Source organism: Babylonia areolata, chromosome 22 (genome assembly GCF_041734735.1).
Source record: "Babylonia areolata isolate BAREFJ2019XMU chromosome 22, ASM4173473v1, whole genome shotgun sequence".
In the NCBI taxonomy this organism is placed as follows: domain Eukaryota; kingdom Metazoa; phylum Mollusca; class Gastropoda; order Neogastropoda; family Buccinidae; genus Babylonia; species Babylonia areolata.
In genome coordinates, this window is record NC_134897.1 from 8,372,891 (window position 1) to 8,389,392 (window position 16,502).

The 16,502-nt window shown below is 51.6% G+C and overlaps 1 protein-coding gene across 2 annotated transcripts in view; it reads right to left on the reverse strand.

The window, feature by feature from the left end:
- Positions 1 to 16,502, reverse strand: part of LOC143297445 (uncharacterized) — a 41,347-nt gene that overhangs the window by 7,641 nt on the left and 17,204 nt on the right. For both annotated transcript variants that reach the window (XM_076609817.1, XM_076609816.1), the window contains exon 5: positions 11,772 to 15,454. In XM_076609817.1, coding sequence (XP_076465932.1) covers positions 11,772 to 15,454 — 3,683 coding nt within the window. The remainder of the gene's footprint in view (positions 1 to 11,771; positions 15,455 to 16,502) is intronic.

Consider the following 16,502-nt stretch of genomic DNA (forward strand, 5'->3'; position numbering starts at 1 on the left):
GTATTTGAGGCACCGAACGGGGCAGAGATGCCTATCTTCATCATCTTGGGCAAGAATATCAGACAAAGGTCTGACCCTCAGAGAGGGGGAAGGGACCTCAGGGTCTTGGTTCTTAGCCAGAAACTCTGGAAGGAAACGAAGAGTGATGGAACCATCTCTGTGGAATGCTAGATCTTGTGGCATACCACTAAGACCATGAATCTCACTTCTACGACGGCCCGTGGCCAGCAACAGAAGGAAAGTGGTCTTGAGAGTGAGCAGGTCAAAAGGAATAGTCCCCAATGGCTCAAAGGGCTGTTTTCGAATGAAATCCAGCACCAGGAACAAGTCCCAGAGGGGCACTCTTCTGGGATTCCTAGCTTCCTTCAGAGAGGCGCCCCTAGCCACTTCTCTGAGCAGGAAATCAGCTTCAAAAGCGGGACCACCTAGCTGTTTGATAGTGGTACACATGGCAGACCTGTACCCTCTCACAGAACTAGCAGACAGGTTGAGAACCGAGGAGCAGTGAGCCAGAAAATTGGCCAGCTGCATGCTCGTAGGGTTAGTAGGGGGAATGTTCTGAGCTGTACACCAACTCAGCCATTTCTTCCAGCGAAAGTCATACAAAGTCTCTGTTCCCTCCCTCCTGGCTTTGGAGACTATGGAGAGGAGGTCGGAGGAGGCACCCCCCTTGGTCAGCGCGGCCGACACAGAGGCTGACCGAGGGGTGGAAGACTTCAATGGTGATGCTGACAGTTCCGCCCGCACAGCTGCCACGCGTGCAGGTGGAGCATTTGAGGATTGGAGTGAGGAATGCCCGAACGAGGCTGCCTCAGCAGATGAGGTTTGGTTTCCAGTTCCAGTGGTGGAACACGTGTCAGAGACTGAAGGACCGGAAACCAAGGCTGGGCTGGCCATTTCGGCGCAATGAGGATCATCTGCGGGCGTTCCAACCTGGCTTTCCGAATCACCTTGGACAGGATTGGAAAGGGAGGAAACGCGTAGGCAATGAGACTGCTCCAGTCTAGAGAGAGAGCATCCACTGCCCATGCTTCTGGGTCGGCGACCGGAGAGACGTAAGTGGGAAGTCTCTTGCTGAACCTTGTCGCAAACAGGTCCACCATCGGCCGGAACCACTGTTCCCACACTCCTTGCAGGGTGTCCTTGTCCAGGGTCCACCCTGTGTGTATGACACTCTTGGACCTGCTGAGAGCATCTGCCAAAATGTTGTCTTTCCCTGCTATGTGTCTCGCTGAAAGTGCAATGCCCTTGCTGTGGCACCAACGGAGGAGAGCCTCGGTCCGCAGAGAGAGGTCTGCCGAGTGCGCTCCCCCCCCATTTGTTCACGTAACATGCGACTGTTGTATTGTCCGTGAACAAGCGAATGGTCTTGTCGTTGGCCTCCGCCATGAAGTGCTGGAGAGCCCTGCGAACTGCCTCCAGTTCCAGAACATTGATGTGGCATAGGCGCTCCTCCGGGGACCAAGTCCCTGCTGCATGGAGTGAGTCCATGTGGGCTCCCCAGCCCATGGAGGAGGCGTCTGTGAATAGTGCCACCTGAAGAGTAGGTGGGGCTATGGGCACCCCCTGTGTCAGAAGAGGGGTGGTTAACCACTCTGATGTCACCTCGAGGAACCACTCTCCCAGACATATCCGGGTATCCCATGGCCGAGTGCTCTGGGACCACCGTAGCCTGAGTGCCCTCTGAAGAGGGCGCTTGAGAACCCTGCCCAGAGGGATGAGAGGTGCCATGGACTCCATCATGCCCAGGAGGGAAGAAAGTGTCCGCGCTGTTGCTTGGGAGGAATGGTGCAAGTGGTTGAGGAGGCCTGCCAGACGGTCCCACCGATCTGGCGTCGGAGAGACTGTCATAGACCGCGTGTCGAATCTCATCCCTAAGAAGTCGAAGGACTGGCTCGGGGACAGATCGCATTTCTCCTGGTTCGTGATGAAGCCCAGTTGGGAGCACAGGTCTAGAAGTCTGTCTGTATGACTCTGGCACAGAGCCTGTGACTGGGCCAGAATAAGCCAGTCGTCCAGGTACACACAGAACCGAATGGACTCCGACCGGACGACTGACACCAATTCCCGCACCACCTTGGTAAACAGGAAAGGGGCAAGGGACAGACCAAATGGGAGGACAGAGAACTGGAACACTCTGTCCCTCCACATGAACCTCAGGTACCGGCGGGATGCCGGGTGGATGAGGATATGGAAATAAGCATCTTTCAGATCGATGGACGTCGCCCAATCTCCCCGTTGCATGGTCTCCCGAATCTGTGCCTGTGTGTCCATCTTGAATTTCATCTTGGGGAGGAATCTGTTGAGGGGGGACAAGTCCAGGACTGGTCTCCACCCTCCGGAGACTTTTGGAATCACGAACAACCGGCCGTAAAAACCGGGGCCCGGGTCCGAGAGTTGAGATATCGCCCCTATGAGGAGTAGGTGCGATATCTCTTTCTCTAAGACGCTCTCCTGCTCCATCGAGCTGGGCACATAAGGAGGAGGAGTGGATCTTAGAGGGGGGCGGTCCCCCACCCAAGGGAGCATGTACCCCGACTCTAGCACCGAAACAATCCAGTCATTGAGTCCCAGAGCACGCCACTGATGAGCGTGCCGGGACAAGTTTCCTACTTGGAGGGGCTGAACGACTGGCATTGCTGAATCGGGGCCCAGTCATTGGGGGTGCTGCCTTCTGGCCTTGGGCATGGCCGGACGGCTTGGACGGCCATGAGGTGGTTTGTTCCTCTGCCGCTGATTCTGAGCACGCCGCTTTGACTTAGGAGGCGAGGTATATGGAGGAGCCCTGGTGGCGGGTCTCTTCAATGGCATAGAACCCTGGCGCCCCTGGGAGGAGTGGGCTAAATATGAGGCCACCTCCCTGTTTGTCTCTGCCCTATGGCTGACAAAATGCGGCGCATACTGGCCGAAGAGGGAGTGCTGCTGTGCTGGGATGGACCGCAGGGCAGCCCTCTCCTCTACTGGAATGTTAGAGAGGCGGAGAACAGCATCCCGCCGCGCTAGCACAGTATTGAAGTGAAGGCTGGTAGCTGCGTCTGCAGCTGCCGTGAGACCAGACGCTACTCGATTGCCAAAAGTGTTTAACCTCGGGTCTGAGAAGAGGCCAGGCAGGCCAGAGGAAGGAGACTCCGTGTCCTGCTGAACTGGACGTCGTTCCCACAGCTCATTGGCTCTGTGGAGGAACGCGTCAAAGAAGGCATAAGCCGTGGAAACCTCGAGGAGGCAGCGGCGGGCCAGTTTGTCCCACTCTGCAAATGTCTTAAAGGGAAGAGTAGCTGAGGTGGGGAAGGTGGTGCGCTGTGAGACCAACATCCTGTCCTGCGCGGAGGGCTCTGCTTCCCTGTAGGCAGGGTGGTCCTGTGTGTACCAGGACCACACTCCTCCCTTGGAGGGATCTTTAAGGAACTTGCCTGGGGCAAAAGCGCCCGGGGCAGATAGGGACTCCCTGCCTGGAGGAGGGATGGAAGCAGCACCCCTGATGGTGCGGGCTGGCTTATTAAGCCACTCCTGAGCCATTTCTGGCACTCTGAGTCGCCTTGTGGTTCTGGAGTTAGAGTCACCTGACCGTAGAAGGGTTAAGGGTGACAAAGTTGCCTGAGGGACTGATTCAGCATGCGTGACCCTATTGGGGAGGGTCAGTTCGAGCTCGGCAAAGTCCGAGTTTGGTTCAGGCTGGTCCCTAGGGAGGCGTGGGCTCCATCTGTCGCACTGGGATGGGGGCGAAGAGTGGTCATCCGCTTGTTCGTCCTCATCCGAAGACAGGGGCTGTCCCTCTTGTTCACAGTCCATCCCCTGCTGGGTGCCATCCCAAGTGGATGTACCCACGGGGGCGTCCTGTGGGCTGTGGTCAGCCCAGCGGGATGAGCTGGGGCGATCCCGAGCAGGGACCCTGGTCTCCTCTGTTATGTCCTTGACACCTGAAGAGGGTGGGGAGTGTGTGGACCGTAGGTCCAACCATGCTTGGGATGGTGGGTGCCACACCTTCTCAGAGAGAGCGTCCCTGGACGCCAGAGGGACCCACGAGTGCTGTGAGGGGACAAACACCCACTCATCTCCTTTTAGGACCGAGGGCTGGGTAGGTGGGAACAGTAGGCTCCCACGGGCTGAGCGGGGCCCATCAGCTGCCGTCGGTCCTGAAAAGGAAGCCATAGTGACCGTGGAGGTCACCTGCGTGCTGACAGAGGACCGATTCGAGGCTGTAGTGTTAATACTGGTCGAGGAGCTCGACCTGCCCGACGAGGAGTCAATCCCTCTTGTCGGGGATGTGTGTGTCACTCTGTGGTCTGTGCTGGGTTGGGTCCGGTGGGGAGCGGACCAGGGGTTAGTCCCTGGTCCTCCCGGGAACCCAGCATGCACCATAGGTGCACCCCAGTACGGGTAGAATGGGGGATACCACCCGTGGTGCCATCCCGTGACCCCAGCCCCAAGGGTCACTGGCGCCTTGACCTCGGTGAAGGGAAAAACCTGGCCAAGTCGGAGGGAGGTCAGGTCCGACTTGGGTGTCAGACAGGCCGAAAGGCCGGCGGTCTGACTGCCTGGAACCGCCTGACATGCGCGGGACTCCCCCAGCAGGGGAGACCGGCCGGATAGCGGGGAGACCTGCAGAGCAGGTTGCCACGCGCCCCGAATCCCCTCCCGTGGGGAGACTGGGGTGGCTTGGCCCGGGGTGGGCAAAGTGGAGGTCCCCCCCCCGGAACCAAATGTTTTTCTCCCCCAGGAGGAGGTGGGGGAGGGGGGTCGACCGAGAAGGGAGGAGGGGGAACACCACTGGGGCCCCTGAGGGCCGTCTCCGTGTGGGGACCCGGGTAACGGCGGGGGGCGGCCTCCCCTTGGGAGTCCGCACCCAGCCGCGAGTTCCCACCACCAAGAGAGGACGTGCTACTCCCCCTTCCACCCGCCTCGCGCTGGGACACCTCGGGAGGAGACGCTCGTATCCCTTTCCCCCCGGTCCCCTTCATGACCGTTTTATCGGGACGAGCGTCCCCTCCGCGATCTGCGTCTGCAGACGCATCGCCGCGGTCCCTATCGGGAGAAATCATGAGCTCCGGGCCTGGGAGAGTCTCTTGCCGAGTATCTCTGCCAGCATCATGATCCCTGACTTCGTAGGATGGCGTACGAGGCATGGTACCGCGCGTAAGCACCCAGCGAACAATTCGATCCCCAACAGAGAAAGGAAAGACAGGATCGACTCAGAGGCAGAAAAATACGAAGGAATCGAGGGGGCCGAGTCGAAACGAGTACACAGAATGTAAGAACAATATACATGCAAGCCGCATACAACAAAATAAGGCCAAATGAAAACGCTTAATAGCCAAAAAAAGCGTTAGACGAAACAGAGCGAAAACCTGACAAGATGGCGTGGAGAGCCTTGGCCAAAGGAAGGATTCAGCGCTTATAGCTGTTAGAGGCGTTTGATTGGCTAAGAGCGGGCCAGACTAAGAGGGGCGTCTTTTCACTGTTAGCCGCGCGAAATTTGGCCAAACAGAGCAAACCATAGGCCTAGTTTGCATCAGTTTGACATGGTACAGTATATGACACCAAAACTGTAACTTGGAGAACACGGCAATCACACATACACACACGGGAGTGTGGACAGAACGAGGGGAAAAAATCCGTTACCCTTCCCTTTTCCAGTCGTTAAACGATAGGTGGGAACAAGGACAAATACCAGTTATAACAGTTACCCCATTCCCCCCCCCCCCCCATCCCCCCCGCCGCAACCTTACCGTCTTTACAGCACAAAACGCGCAATTACACAAATATATAAACACACAAAACCGTATGCTGCCCCGTACCCTCAACTTCATTTCCCGCCTCTGAATCCCCACTCCACCACCAACACCCCCCCCCCCTTTCCCTTCCCCCGTGCGTGCTAATCTCTTCCAGAAAGTGATGTGCTGCGTGCACAAATTGGGTAGGGTCCCCGGGGTGCTTACCTTCTCCCAGTTTCCCCCTATCTCCAAATATTGAGGTGGTGGTGGTGGTGAAGCATGAGACGGCATGTGCAGTGATAAAAGCTAAGGAGCTGGGAGACGAGAGACAGGATGGAGAGGAGGGGAGAGAGAAATAGTTTAGTCCGTGCAGGTGGTAGTGTTTACACACACACACACACACAAAGCACTTTTTCCCTCCCCCACCTTCCCACCTCATCTTCTCCATCCCCAACCCTTCCTTCCAGCAACGTCTGCTGCAGTTGTCTTCCTTTCCCTCTTGCATACACGCGCAAGCCGCGCGCGCACGCAACAAACCTAGAAACAAATCACCTACCCCCCCCCCGCACCCCCCTCAACTCTGAACCCATTGCTTCTGCACATGTAGCCCCCCCCCCCCCCCCAAAAAAGCGCGCGCGCTCACTCATACACACACACACACACACACAATGGCAAAACACACGCACGAAGAAGGATGGCACAATGATTGAAGGAAGAATAGCTGGAGGGAAACCGGGAGAGATCCCTGCACACTGGCAACCTAGGGAGGGAGAGCGAGTGAGTGAGAGGAATGCTGTGTGTGGACAGTGGAAGTAGAGCGGTAGGGAAGGCGTGTATAACCGTGGGGGAGGAGGGGTGTGTGGAGGGGAAGGGGGGACGATGGAAACACTGCAAAGGAAGATGATGGGAAAGCATGAGTAAACAGGATGGGGAGGGGTATGGTGGTGGGGGGTCGAGGAAGGTAGAGGATGTGGAATGAAGAACGGGGAGGAACAGAAAGCCTGCCTCACCCGAAGTCTCGACCAGGGATAAGGAGGTTATGTTTGGTGGGTGTGTGGTTGTTTGGTGTGTGTGTGTGTGTGTGTGACGGGGTTTCTCACTGTTCTAACTTCTCTCTTGAGAGGAACCCATTCGTATGTTTAAATACACATACACTCTCTTCTTTGTTCGCGCGTGCATGCGCATCGTGGTGGTACATAATTAATTGATTTTTCAAACAGAAAACCCTACCATACATGAATTAACTGGTCATACGACCCCCTCGCCCCCTTTCCCTAACAGACCCCGTAACAAACGTGCGTACGTTCCTTTTCAATTCCTTCCAATAAGATCCTTTTCCCTCTCCACCATCTCCTCCTATCCCACCTTCCTACCAGATTTTACCAACCCACTCCCTCTCAAACGTCAGTGACTGTCAAGATTCTCTATCTAAGCACCCTCTCCTCTCTACGGTCGAACTGGAAGGCCTGCCTGGCCGCCACAGTAAAATAAGATAATGGGGACGAGACCGAGGCTACAGGGACTTGTATCTCGCTTACTCTCTGAAAAGGCCCCTCTGATAAAGAAAGCAAGTTCGGTGAGGCTACCCCCCTGGCGGGGACAGTGTCTGTTGAACTTGTCTCATCTGTTATCGCTTTGTCAGTTAGGGGGCCGTTATAATTTACATCGACACGTCCACAGTGACGCCAACGCTTGTATCTGAACTGCCACAGGTTCTTCCTTTCTGTCCATGTGCACTCGTTTGGACAACACCAACACACACACACACACACACACACACACACACATTTATTTTGGCGTCGTTTTTAATTAATATATTACATATCCAAGTATGAAATTAAACAGGAATGGTATCAAGTGAACAATTAAATCACAACATTACACTTACAGAATGCTCAGTAATACATTTGTGTCCGCTTTTTATCTCCCAATAATCTGTGACGTTCCTAATGACCACCAAAGTTAAAACAATAAAATAAAACAACAAAACAAATGCTGAACGCTGTGATCAGAATATTCATTGTCGAGGTGTGCTGAACAAATTGCTTGCAATTACATAATAAACAATATCCTTCTGTCGCTATCGATACGATCTTCTGCTTTCAATGACCTTCTGTTTCCACTTTTTCTGATCTTACTCAGTGTCTCGTCCATTTCAAAGCTGAAGGATTTGTTGTTTGTCTTTGAAACCAAGTTCTGCGACAGCGATGAGGAATGGGGGACTGTGGGAGCTTTTTTTTGTTTGTTTGTTTGTTTTTCTTCTTTTTTTTCTTTTCTGTTGTGAAACATTTAAAAAAAAAAAAAAAAAAAAAAAAAGGTAAGATCAATATCAAGCGATTTATTCATTTACGTCATGCACACTGCAATGTGAATGTGATCACTTATCGTCCATGCCTACCCTGCATATTAATATTTATAACAACAAGCAAAACCCCAATCCTTTCACCTTTCCCAACAAAGATCTCTAGCAATGTCGTTGTAAGTCAAGCCGAAGAATCAAGGCAATCTGCGCGCAATCGGAGACTGCGGTTGTATTTGTTTGCTGGTTTTTTTTCACCGTGTCTTCCCCCCCCCCCCCCCCCCCCCCCTTCTTTTTTCCCTTTCTTCAGCTGCCTTTCAGACACACGAAGAATCCAAAAGCAGCCAGACTGTCGAGGGAAAAAAAAAAAACAGAAAGAAAAAAAAAGCTGACCGCGTGACTTTTCGTGCTGCGCAGCGATGGAAGGAGGTAACAGGGGAGAGACAAAGACGGAAGGGGAGGGGCAAGGCAACGCGCAAAGAGGGAGGGAGGGAGGTCGACAAGGTAAAAGCTCTTCAAGACAGACGGACGGACGGACGGACGGACGGACGGACGGAGCGAACGTCCTCTGTGTGTTTGTATGTGTGTGTGTGTCCTCGTCCCCACTTGCATACCGTGCGTGCTGCCTGTAATTTTGGCACAGAGGACCAAGGCACAGGCAGGCCCCGTGGCCGACTTGATCAATAGGCTTTCAAGCTCGCTCTCTCCACCACTATCCCCCTCCCATCTGCCTGCCTCCCCTCACACACACACACACACATCCAATCGTCCACCATTTTCTTTCTCGCCCTCCACTTCCTCCTTTACCGTCCTCCTCACCACCACCCACATCTTTTCCCTACATCTCCCTTTCCAGCTCCTGGCTCACCCCCCCTCCCTCCCCCTCCAATCTCCTTTCTTTCCACCCCCTCTTCCTCTCCTTCCCTTGGCGTGCAGCCACGCCGCCATCATGCCAACCCCCCTTCTTTCCCCGGCTCACAGTGCTCAAGGCATCAATGTTTTATCGCATCTCGCTCTCTCACCCTCCCTCCTCTTCCTCCTCCTCCCCGCCACCTCTTCCCATCCCCCACGCTTTCCTTCTTCCCAGTGCCAACAAAAACTCGACACATTTGCTGCGAGTCTGGGCTAGAGAGGGACAGAGAGAGAGAGAGGGACAGAGAGAGAGAGAGAGGGACAGAGAGAGAGAGAAGTAAAGATAGAGTGGGGCCCACGAGGGGTTACCCCCCCCCACACACACACACACACACACACACCTCCCCCCCAAAAAAGTGAAGGGGTGAGATAGGAAGGGAGAGGGAAGAAAGAGGGTGTGGGGAAGAAAGAGAGGGGGGTAGGAGAAAGAGTGGGAGGGGGAGGAATGGCAGGAAATGGGGCTACATACAGACGGACTCTGCTGAGCCGTGCCTGCCTGCTTCCGCTTCCCACTGTACAACACTGTGGCTGCCTGCCACTGTTACATCAACATCGGAGCAGGGAGGGAGGAAGGAAGTAGATAAACAAATGTAAATTAAATAATGAAAGGAAGGAAGGAAGGAATGTCTTAGGCTAAACCAACCAACCAACCAATACCTATGCATAAGATATCTCCCTCTCGTCTCCATCTCGATACATCCATTCACGTTACGTTAAATTCAAATCAGTTTCAACAGAGAAAAGTTTCAAGAAATGTTTCAGATTATCATTTTCAACCTCCTGCCTCTTTTCCCTAAATGAATAAAAATGAACTGATATAAGTACAGTCCTTCTACCCTCCTCCCTCCCTCTTTTCTCAACTGAAATAAAAATCCTTCAAGGTGATTTCACAACAACAGATCATAGCAAACTGTAAAGTTTCGTTTAATATCCCCTTTTTCTTTTAATGCACGCAGATTACTTGGAAGATTACCACATCGATTGGTGATGCACAAACTGTGAAATCGAAAATAAATATACAAATATGTACCTGAGGTAACTGGTGTCAGGATTTGCATGCGACAAACAAATCGAGGTGTTTATAATGTAACTTTATTGACACAGCTGCTGCACTCGATCTATTTCTTTTTGTTATAAAAAGGAAAAAGGTTTTTGTTGTTTTTTTTTAAAATAATAATAGTAATAAAAGAAAAAGAAATGCCTGCAACATCTGGAATGGGCAGGGAGGGAATCCAAAGCTCACAATTCAAGACGAAACAACAGGAAACTTGGATAATAGTTTTCCTTTTTGTGCTGAGGGCGAGAGGTTGAACGGACACAAAATTTAACTGTGCATGCCTCCTGTTAAAGAGAGAAAGGATGAAGAGGAGGCAGGAAAAGACAGAAAAAGGACAGGATGGGGAGAGGGAAACTCAGAGAGAGAGGCTCAGAAAGTTCAGTTACAATAACATCTCCACCAAATCGGGCAGACTGGGAGAGGGTGTATTTTTGCAACATGACCCCTCTAAAAAATGATGAGGACGTGACCAACAATGCACCAGTGGAGAGCTCTCCCCTCCCCCATTATCGAAGTACACAAAAGCAGAAAGGCTCCTCTATCCCTATCCCCCACCCCTGGACCAATCGATCGCGGACTGTCAAGTCGTTGAGGTTGGCTGCTTGATGAAAGAGAGGCGAATAACTGGCGGCCCCTGGAGGTATTGAATTACCATTGCCTGCTCCCTCAGCTAATCTGAAAGATTGTGGCCACACAAATCCATCCAGCCTATCTGATGAAGTGCTCCTCTCTCCCCCCCGAATTGTCTCTCCCCCCCGCCCCCCCACCCCGCACAAGCCCTAAAGCTGTTCAAACATTCACCACCATCCCTACCACCTCCTTCCTGTCTGCTGGAAGCATCACCGATCCTCTGCGTCCAACCAGTCAAAAACTATACCATTTATATACACTACTGTCACGTTTTACAAAAGATAAAGGCCATCCCCCCTGAACACATGGCTGGCTCCTCACTAAATTCGATCTCCGGAATCTGTCATCATGGACTTCAACCAAACCCCTTGTTCATTCACATCCACTATCTATCTACTCTATTACTTCCACAAATCCATTCACTAAAAAACAATGATCATTAAACAGTATAAAAGTACCCGCAAATATCACATTACTCACCAAAATGCACCACACAAAGTAACAATGACAAAGACTGATCACTGCATTGTAAAGTATTATACTTATGCTACAGACGATTTTTCTGCACAAAATGTAGACTGCTCTCCCCAGGGGCAGTGCATCACTATTAATTACTTTTTTTTTTTAATTCTTGGGATTGGGGGTTGGGGGGGGTTCAGCAGGGGGTCTACAAGTGAATGTATAAAATGGGATTTTTCTTTATGATTTTGCCATGGACAACTCTCTTCTTGCTGCAGGGGTTGAGTTGTTTGGGGTTTTTTGGGGGGGTGGGGGTGGGGACGGGATTTATACACCAGTGCATGCTGCAATGGGGCCTCTGTTTATCACCTCACCCGAAAGACAAATGGGCAAACAATGGAAAAGGCACACAGAACAGATCAGCCACCAGATGAAAAACAACAAAATAATGACAAAAACAATAAAACTAAGAAAGCAGATATTTATTTTTTTAGTGAGAGCTGGAAGAAAGATGGGAAAATCCCCTATGCAATCGAACACATTTTGAGAAAATCAAATCATCAGTTGAAGAAAACCACTCCTCTACACATGCACGCACACACACACTCATATACAAAAAATCAACTGAACTGAAAAAACAAAACCGAAAAAAAGCATACAGCTGCCACAGGCACAACAGACAGTGAGACAGTTCAGTTCTCACCAAATGATGAGGGGTCCGTTGGGTAAAAGCCGCTCAGAACATGGGTGTGATGATGTGTGTGAAGATGGCGCTGGGGAGGAGGAGAACCTCTCTGCTTGTCCCCTGAGCTCAGCGCTGAGATGGAACTACTCCGACTCTCTCCATCCCCGGGCTTGGAGGGTGCCGGCGAGGCACTGCCCGGTCGGACCCGGGCCTTTTCATGAGCCAATTCATGGATTTTGTGGACAGATGGACTGTAGAAATGGGGGGGCTGTGAGCCCTCCGAGCTGCCCTTGCCACTCTCCTCACTGGATGGAGGAGGTCCTGAGGGTTTGGTCTCCCCCTTCCCCACCTCTTTCTCACCGTCCACGGGAGGAGGGGGTGGTGGTCCCATACGGTAGCCCAGCTGAGAGGGGTGGATGTAGGCAGGGGGGCCAGCTGTGGCATAGCCAATCATGTGGGGGCCCATCTGTCGGTACATGGGGTGGGAAGGATCCATCTGCATGTGTCCATAGTGGGAAGGGATAACAGGGAAAGTGTAGGGTGCATACTGTCCCTGAGGGGCAGAGCTCTGGCTCAACGCCATGGACGTGGAAGAGGCAGAAGCCATGCCAATACCAGGCTGCTCAGAAGCTTTGGATTTTGGTGTGTCTGTGTGTACGCTTCTGCTCTTGTCATTTATCACCTTCTTGTCCTCAACACTAGGTTTCATGTCTGTCACTCTTGACGAGTCTTTCATACGATGATGATCAATAGGTTCTTTCTTTATGTCTTCCGATTTCATGGCACCTAATGGAATGCTGCCACCATGGCGTGCTGACTCCAAGCTTAACAAGTTAGAGGGAATATTGCTTTTCAACTCTGGCGGCTTTCCATGCATCTCCATTTTACGCTTTTCCGCAGACCGATGCTGTTCCATCTGCTTCTGCTGGAAATACATCATGCGCCTGTCCTCCTGCTTCTGGCGGTTCAGGTCCATTTCCTGGCGCCCTCTGTCCATCTGAGATTTAAGCTCAATGTTCTCTTTCAGAATCTGGTGGTTTTCGTTCTGCTTCTCCCTGAGAGTTTGCTGCTCTCTCGACTCTTTATTGTCAACACTTTCACTGAGCGACTTCCCCTCATTCATCCGGTCAGGTACCACACCATGTGGGACATACATGGGCTGGCCCAGCTTGGGAATACCACTGGGACCAGCTTCAGGAGTAGCTCTGTGCTCTGCAGAAGGTGGTCTGGATCCATGCTGTTTATGGGTCGGGGTCTCAGGAGGTTCGGGTCTCTTGGCCGTGTGCCCCTGCTGCTCTTGAAGCCGCTTCTGTTCCTGAGCTCTCTCCAGCATGTGACGGTAGTGAGGGTCCTGCTGACTGAGCAGACACTGAGCATAGGGCTCCAGCATGCCATAAGCGGCAAGGTATTGAGACTGTGCCTGCTGAGGGAGTAAACGGATCTGGGCGTAAATTTGCAACAACTTTTGGTGATACTCAATCTGGTGCTGCTGATACAACTGTTGTTGCTGTTGTTGTTGTTGTTGTTGCTGTTGCTGTTGCTGCTGCTGCTGGTGCTGCTGCTGCTGGTGTTGCTGTTGCTGCTGCTGCTGCTGCTGCTGCTGGGATGGAAGAGGTGGGAGTTGCTGCTGAGGTGGCCCCTGACTATCTGGCTTACTGGCTGCAGAACCTTTCGAGGAAAGGTCTTTGTTCTCAGGATTAGGAGCTTCACTAGATGGTTTGGAAGGTTCACTCCCTGAAGTACCTGTGCGACTGTTTTCAGATTGACTGTTCTCTGCATCTTTCTGACCTTGTGGTTTGTTTGAGTTGGGAGATGCATGTGGAGTGTTGACACTGGGTGAGAAGAGAGGTGAGGGGCGGTTGTAGTAATACATCCCGCCAAAAGGTGGGGGCGCCACATTACCACCATCCTGAGCTGGATTGCTGTTATTACTGTCTTTCTTCACTGACACATCACTGTCCTTTTTGGGACTCTCCTGCTGTTGGGGCGAGGAAGAATCATTGGCATCAGAGATGTCTGAATAAGCAGGGCTTTGAACATCGTCTGTGACAGGGGTTTTGCGTTCACCAGCATTGACATGGAGGGGGGAGTTCACTTTGAGCAAACCAGGGGGCTGAACAGACCTCATCTGATCAGGGGTTTTGGCCATTTGAGATCCAGAGGTAGCAGTCTGACCAACCCCAGGCGTGGATGGACAAGGGCGTGGCGAATCAATTGGTTTGGATACTTCTATGCTGGGTATACCCTCTTTGCGGGAAGCCCCATCTATGGAGCGAGATACAGGGGGTGAGGTTACAGATTTTATGACGGCCGGGCGATCACATCTCCCCATGTCATCTTTGCTGACCTTGACAGAGGTGAGAGGACATGTTCCCCCAGACTGTCCCTGAAGACCTTCCTTGTCCCGTTTCTTTTTGGATTTCTTTTTCTCTTTAAGTTCTGCCAGAGAAGGGTTGACATTAGTGTACTCTCCCATGATGGTGGGTTTGGGCTGAATCATCTTCAGCCCTTGGGAAACAGGTGGGTGCACAGAGGATGGGCCCAAGCCCTGAGTGGCAGTGCCTGGCGAAGGCATGGCCATGGAGGTGGGGGCAGGGACAATGGGTCTTGCTGCCAGTTTATTTTTGGATTTGTCCACCTTTCCATCCTTGCTGTCCAGAGAGCCCAGTGGAGCTACAGTGATGGGAATGGGTGTTGAGGTGGAAGCCACGGATGCAGGAGGGACAGCAATGACGGGTGCCTGCACAGTGTTGCTGGAAGCCATGACCGGCAGGCCTCCCAGACACCCCACACCTGCTATCTGATGCACCTGCCCCGGGGCACCTGCAGTTTTAGACACTGCCAGACTGACCGACATGCTGGGACCCCCATCTTTCTTTTTGCTGCTGACAGTAGTAGAAGTCAGGGTGGTCGATGGCATTGCGCTTGGCGCATTTATGACAGCTGGACCCACAGTGCTGGCAATCACCGAGCTGCACTCGACACTCTTAGATGTTGAAGGTTCGTTTTTACTGGACTTGTCTCCATTTTGAGCACTCACTCTGCCTGCGAATGCTTTCAGAGGAATGTTGTCTTCCACTGCTGAGCAATCTTTCTCGACAGACTTCTCTCGCTGCTTCTCTCGCTGTTGCCGCTGCTCTTTGGCTTTGGCACGTTCTGCTCTTTCGGATATTTGTTGATCCTTCTTTGAATCACGAGACTCCGAGTTCTTTCTGGAGTCTCGTGAGTCTGTGTCCATGTCTTCTTCTTCATCCTTGTCCTCATCCGCTGCCGATGCCGGCTGCTGATGAGCATGTGTCTGATGATACCGAAGTCCATTGATATGTTTGTATTTTTTCTTACAGTTGGGCTCTGGACACTCGATTGTCGTAGGGGGTGTAGGACTTTCTGTGCCTGATGCCCCTCCCCGAGAACATGACCTACTTCGTTTATTGCTACTGGGTCCGTTTCCCTTCTCTCCTTTGTTTGAGTCTGATTCATCATTGTTACGTGCTTTCCTCTTCGCAGACGAAGAGCTGTCTGGTCGTGCTGGGCTTGCAGGAGCCGGGAAGTTGTTGCTGCCCCGCCGGGATTTGCGCAGCTTTCGGCCTTCGGTGATGGAGCGGTCACTGGATGGTGTGCCTGTTGCCCTGTTGCCTCGCTTTCCTCGACCTTTGGGCGTCCGTGTCTCAAAGTCACTGACAGGGGAATCACAGTTTGGCCTGCAACACAGTCAAGTGAAAATTTCAAGTATAGCTTATAAAACAGCAGGTGAAGCAATGTCTTTCCATTACATGTTTGCATTACTGTTCAATACCATCCAGTCTGCTCTGCACTCACAGCAGGTGTACACTTTTTAATAACTGACAATTAAAAAAGAAAGAAAAAGAATCCTAGACACCTGTTCATAACTCATTTTCAAAAAAGACAAAAAAAATAAAATGATCACAGCAATCACTTAACTTCATGCACCCCTAAGCTGGGGAAAACAGGAATGCAAATAAACAAACAAAAAACAACAACAAATAACAAAAAATCAGATTTACATGATCTTAAAAAAGTTCAATGGTACCTGATTATGAAATCTGACCCCCAAAACAAATCAATGGAACCAGAACTTCTCTCGCTGTTTCAAAGAGCTGATTTAACAAAGTCAATGAACTTCATGCTCTCTCTCCCTCCTCCACCCCAACCCTCTCTGAAACCTCCACTCACCACCCATCTGTTTTTAGATCCAAAGGCAAACCTTTCCTCTCTCTCCCCTGCCCCTCACTCAGTTCCTTATGTCTATCACCCTGAAAGCTGAAGCGTCCTCCAGGGATGCAATTTAATAGCACCTTGGGAGGAAAAATTGTGTGGGAAGTTTACAGCTAAAATACAGTGCTCTTTTATCCTCCCCCGTGCTTTAGCTGGGCTCATAAAAAATAATTAATCTGTCAGCAGATGCTGGCAAAGTGGGAGGACAGAGAGAGGGAGGGTCAGCCTCCCCTCCCCCTCCCCTTCCCTTCCTGTCAGTCTGTTGTTAATGATTAAATTGAAAGTTGGGCATGAATCAGAATGTGGTAAAAACTAATCTGAGAAACATGCTGTTTTCTTCAGTCAGATTTCTGGCCTAGTGAAGAAAACAGCAGCGTTGTTTTGCTTTTTAGGTTTTAACCTATTTTCCCATTTAGCTGTTAACTGGTTGACTCAAGTGACAATAAAATCAGTGTTTCAAATCCACCATTCTCAACCTCATTTTGCTCTATATTTGTCAATTTGTGACTGTTA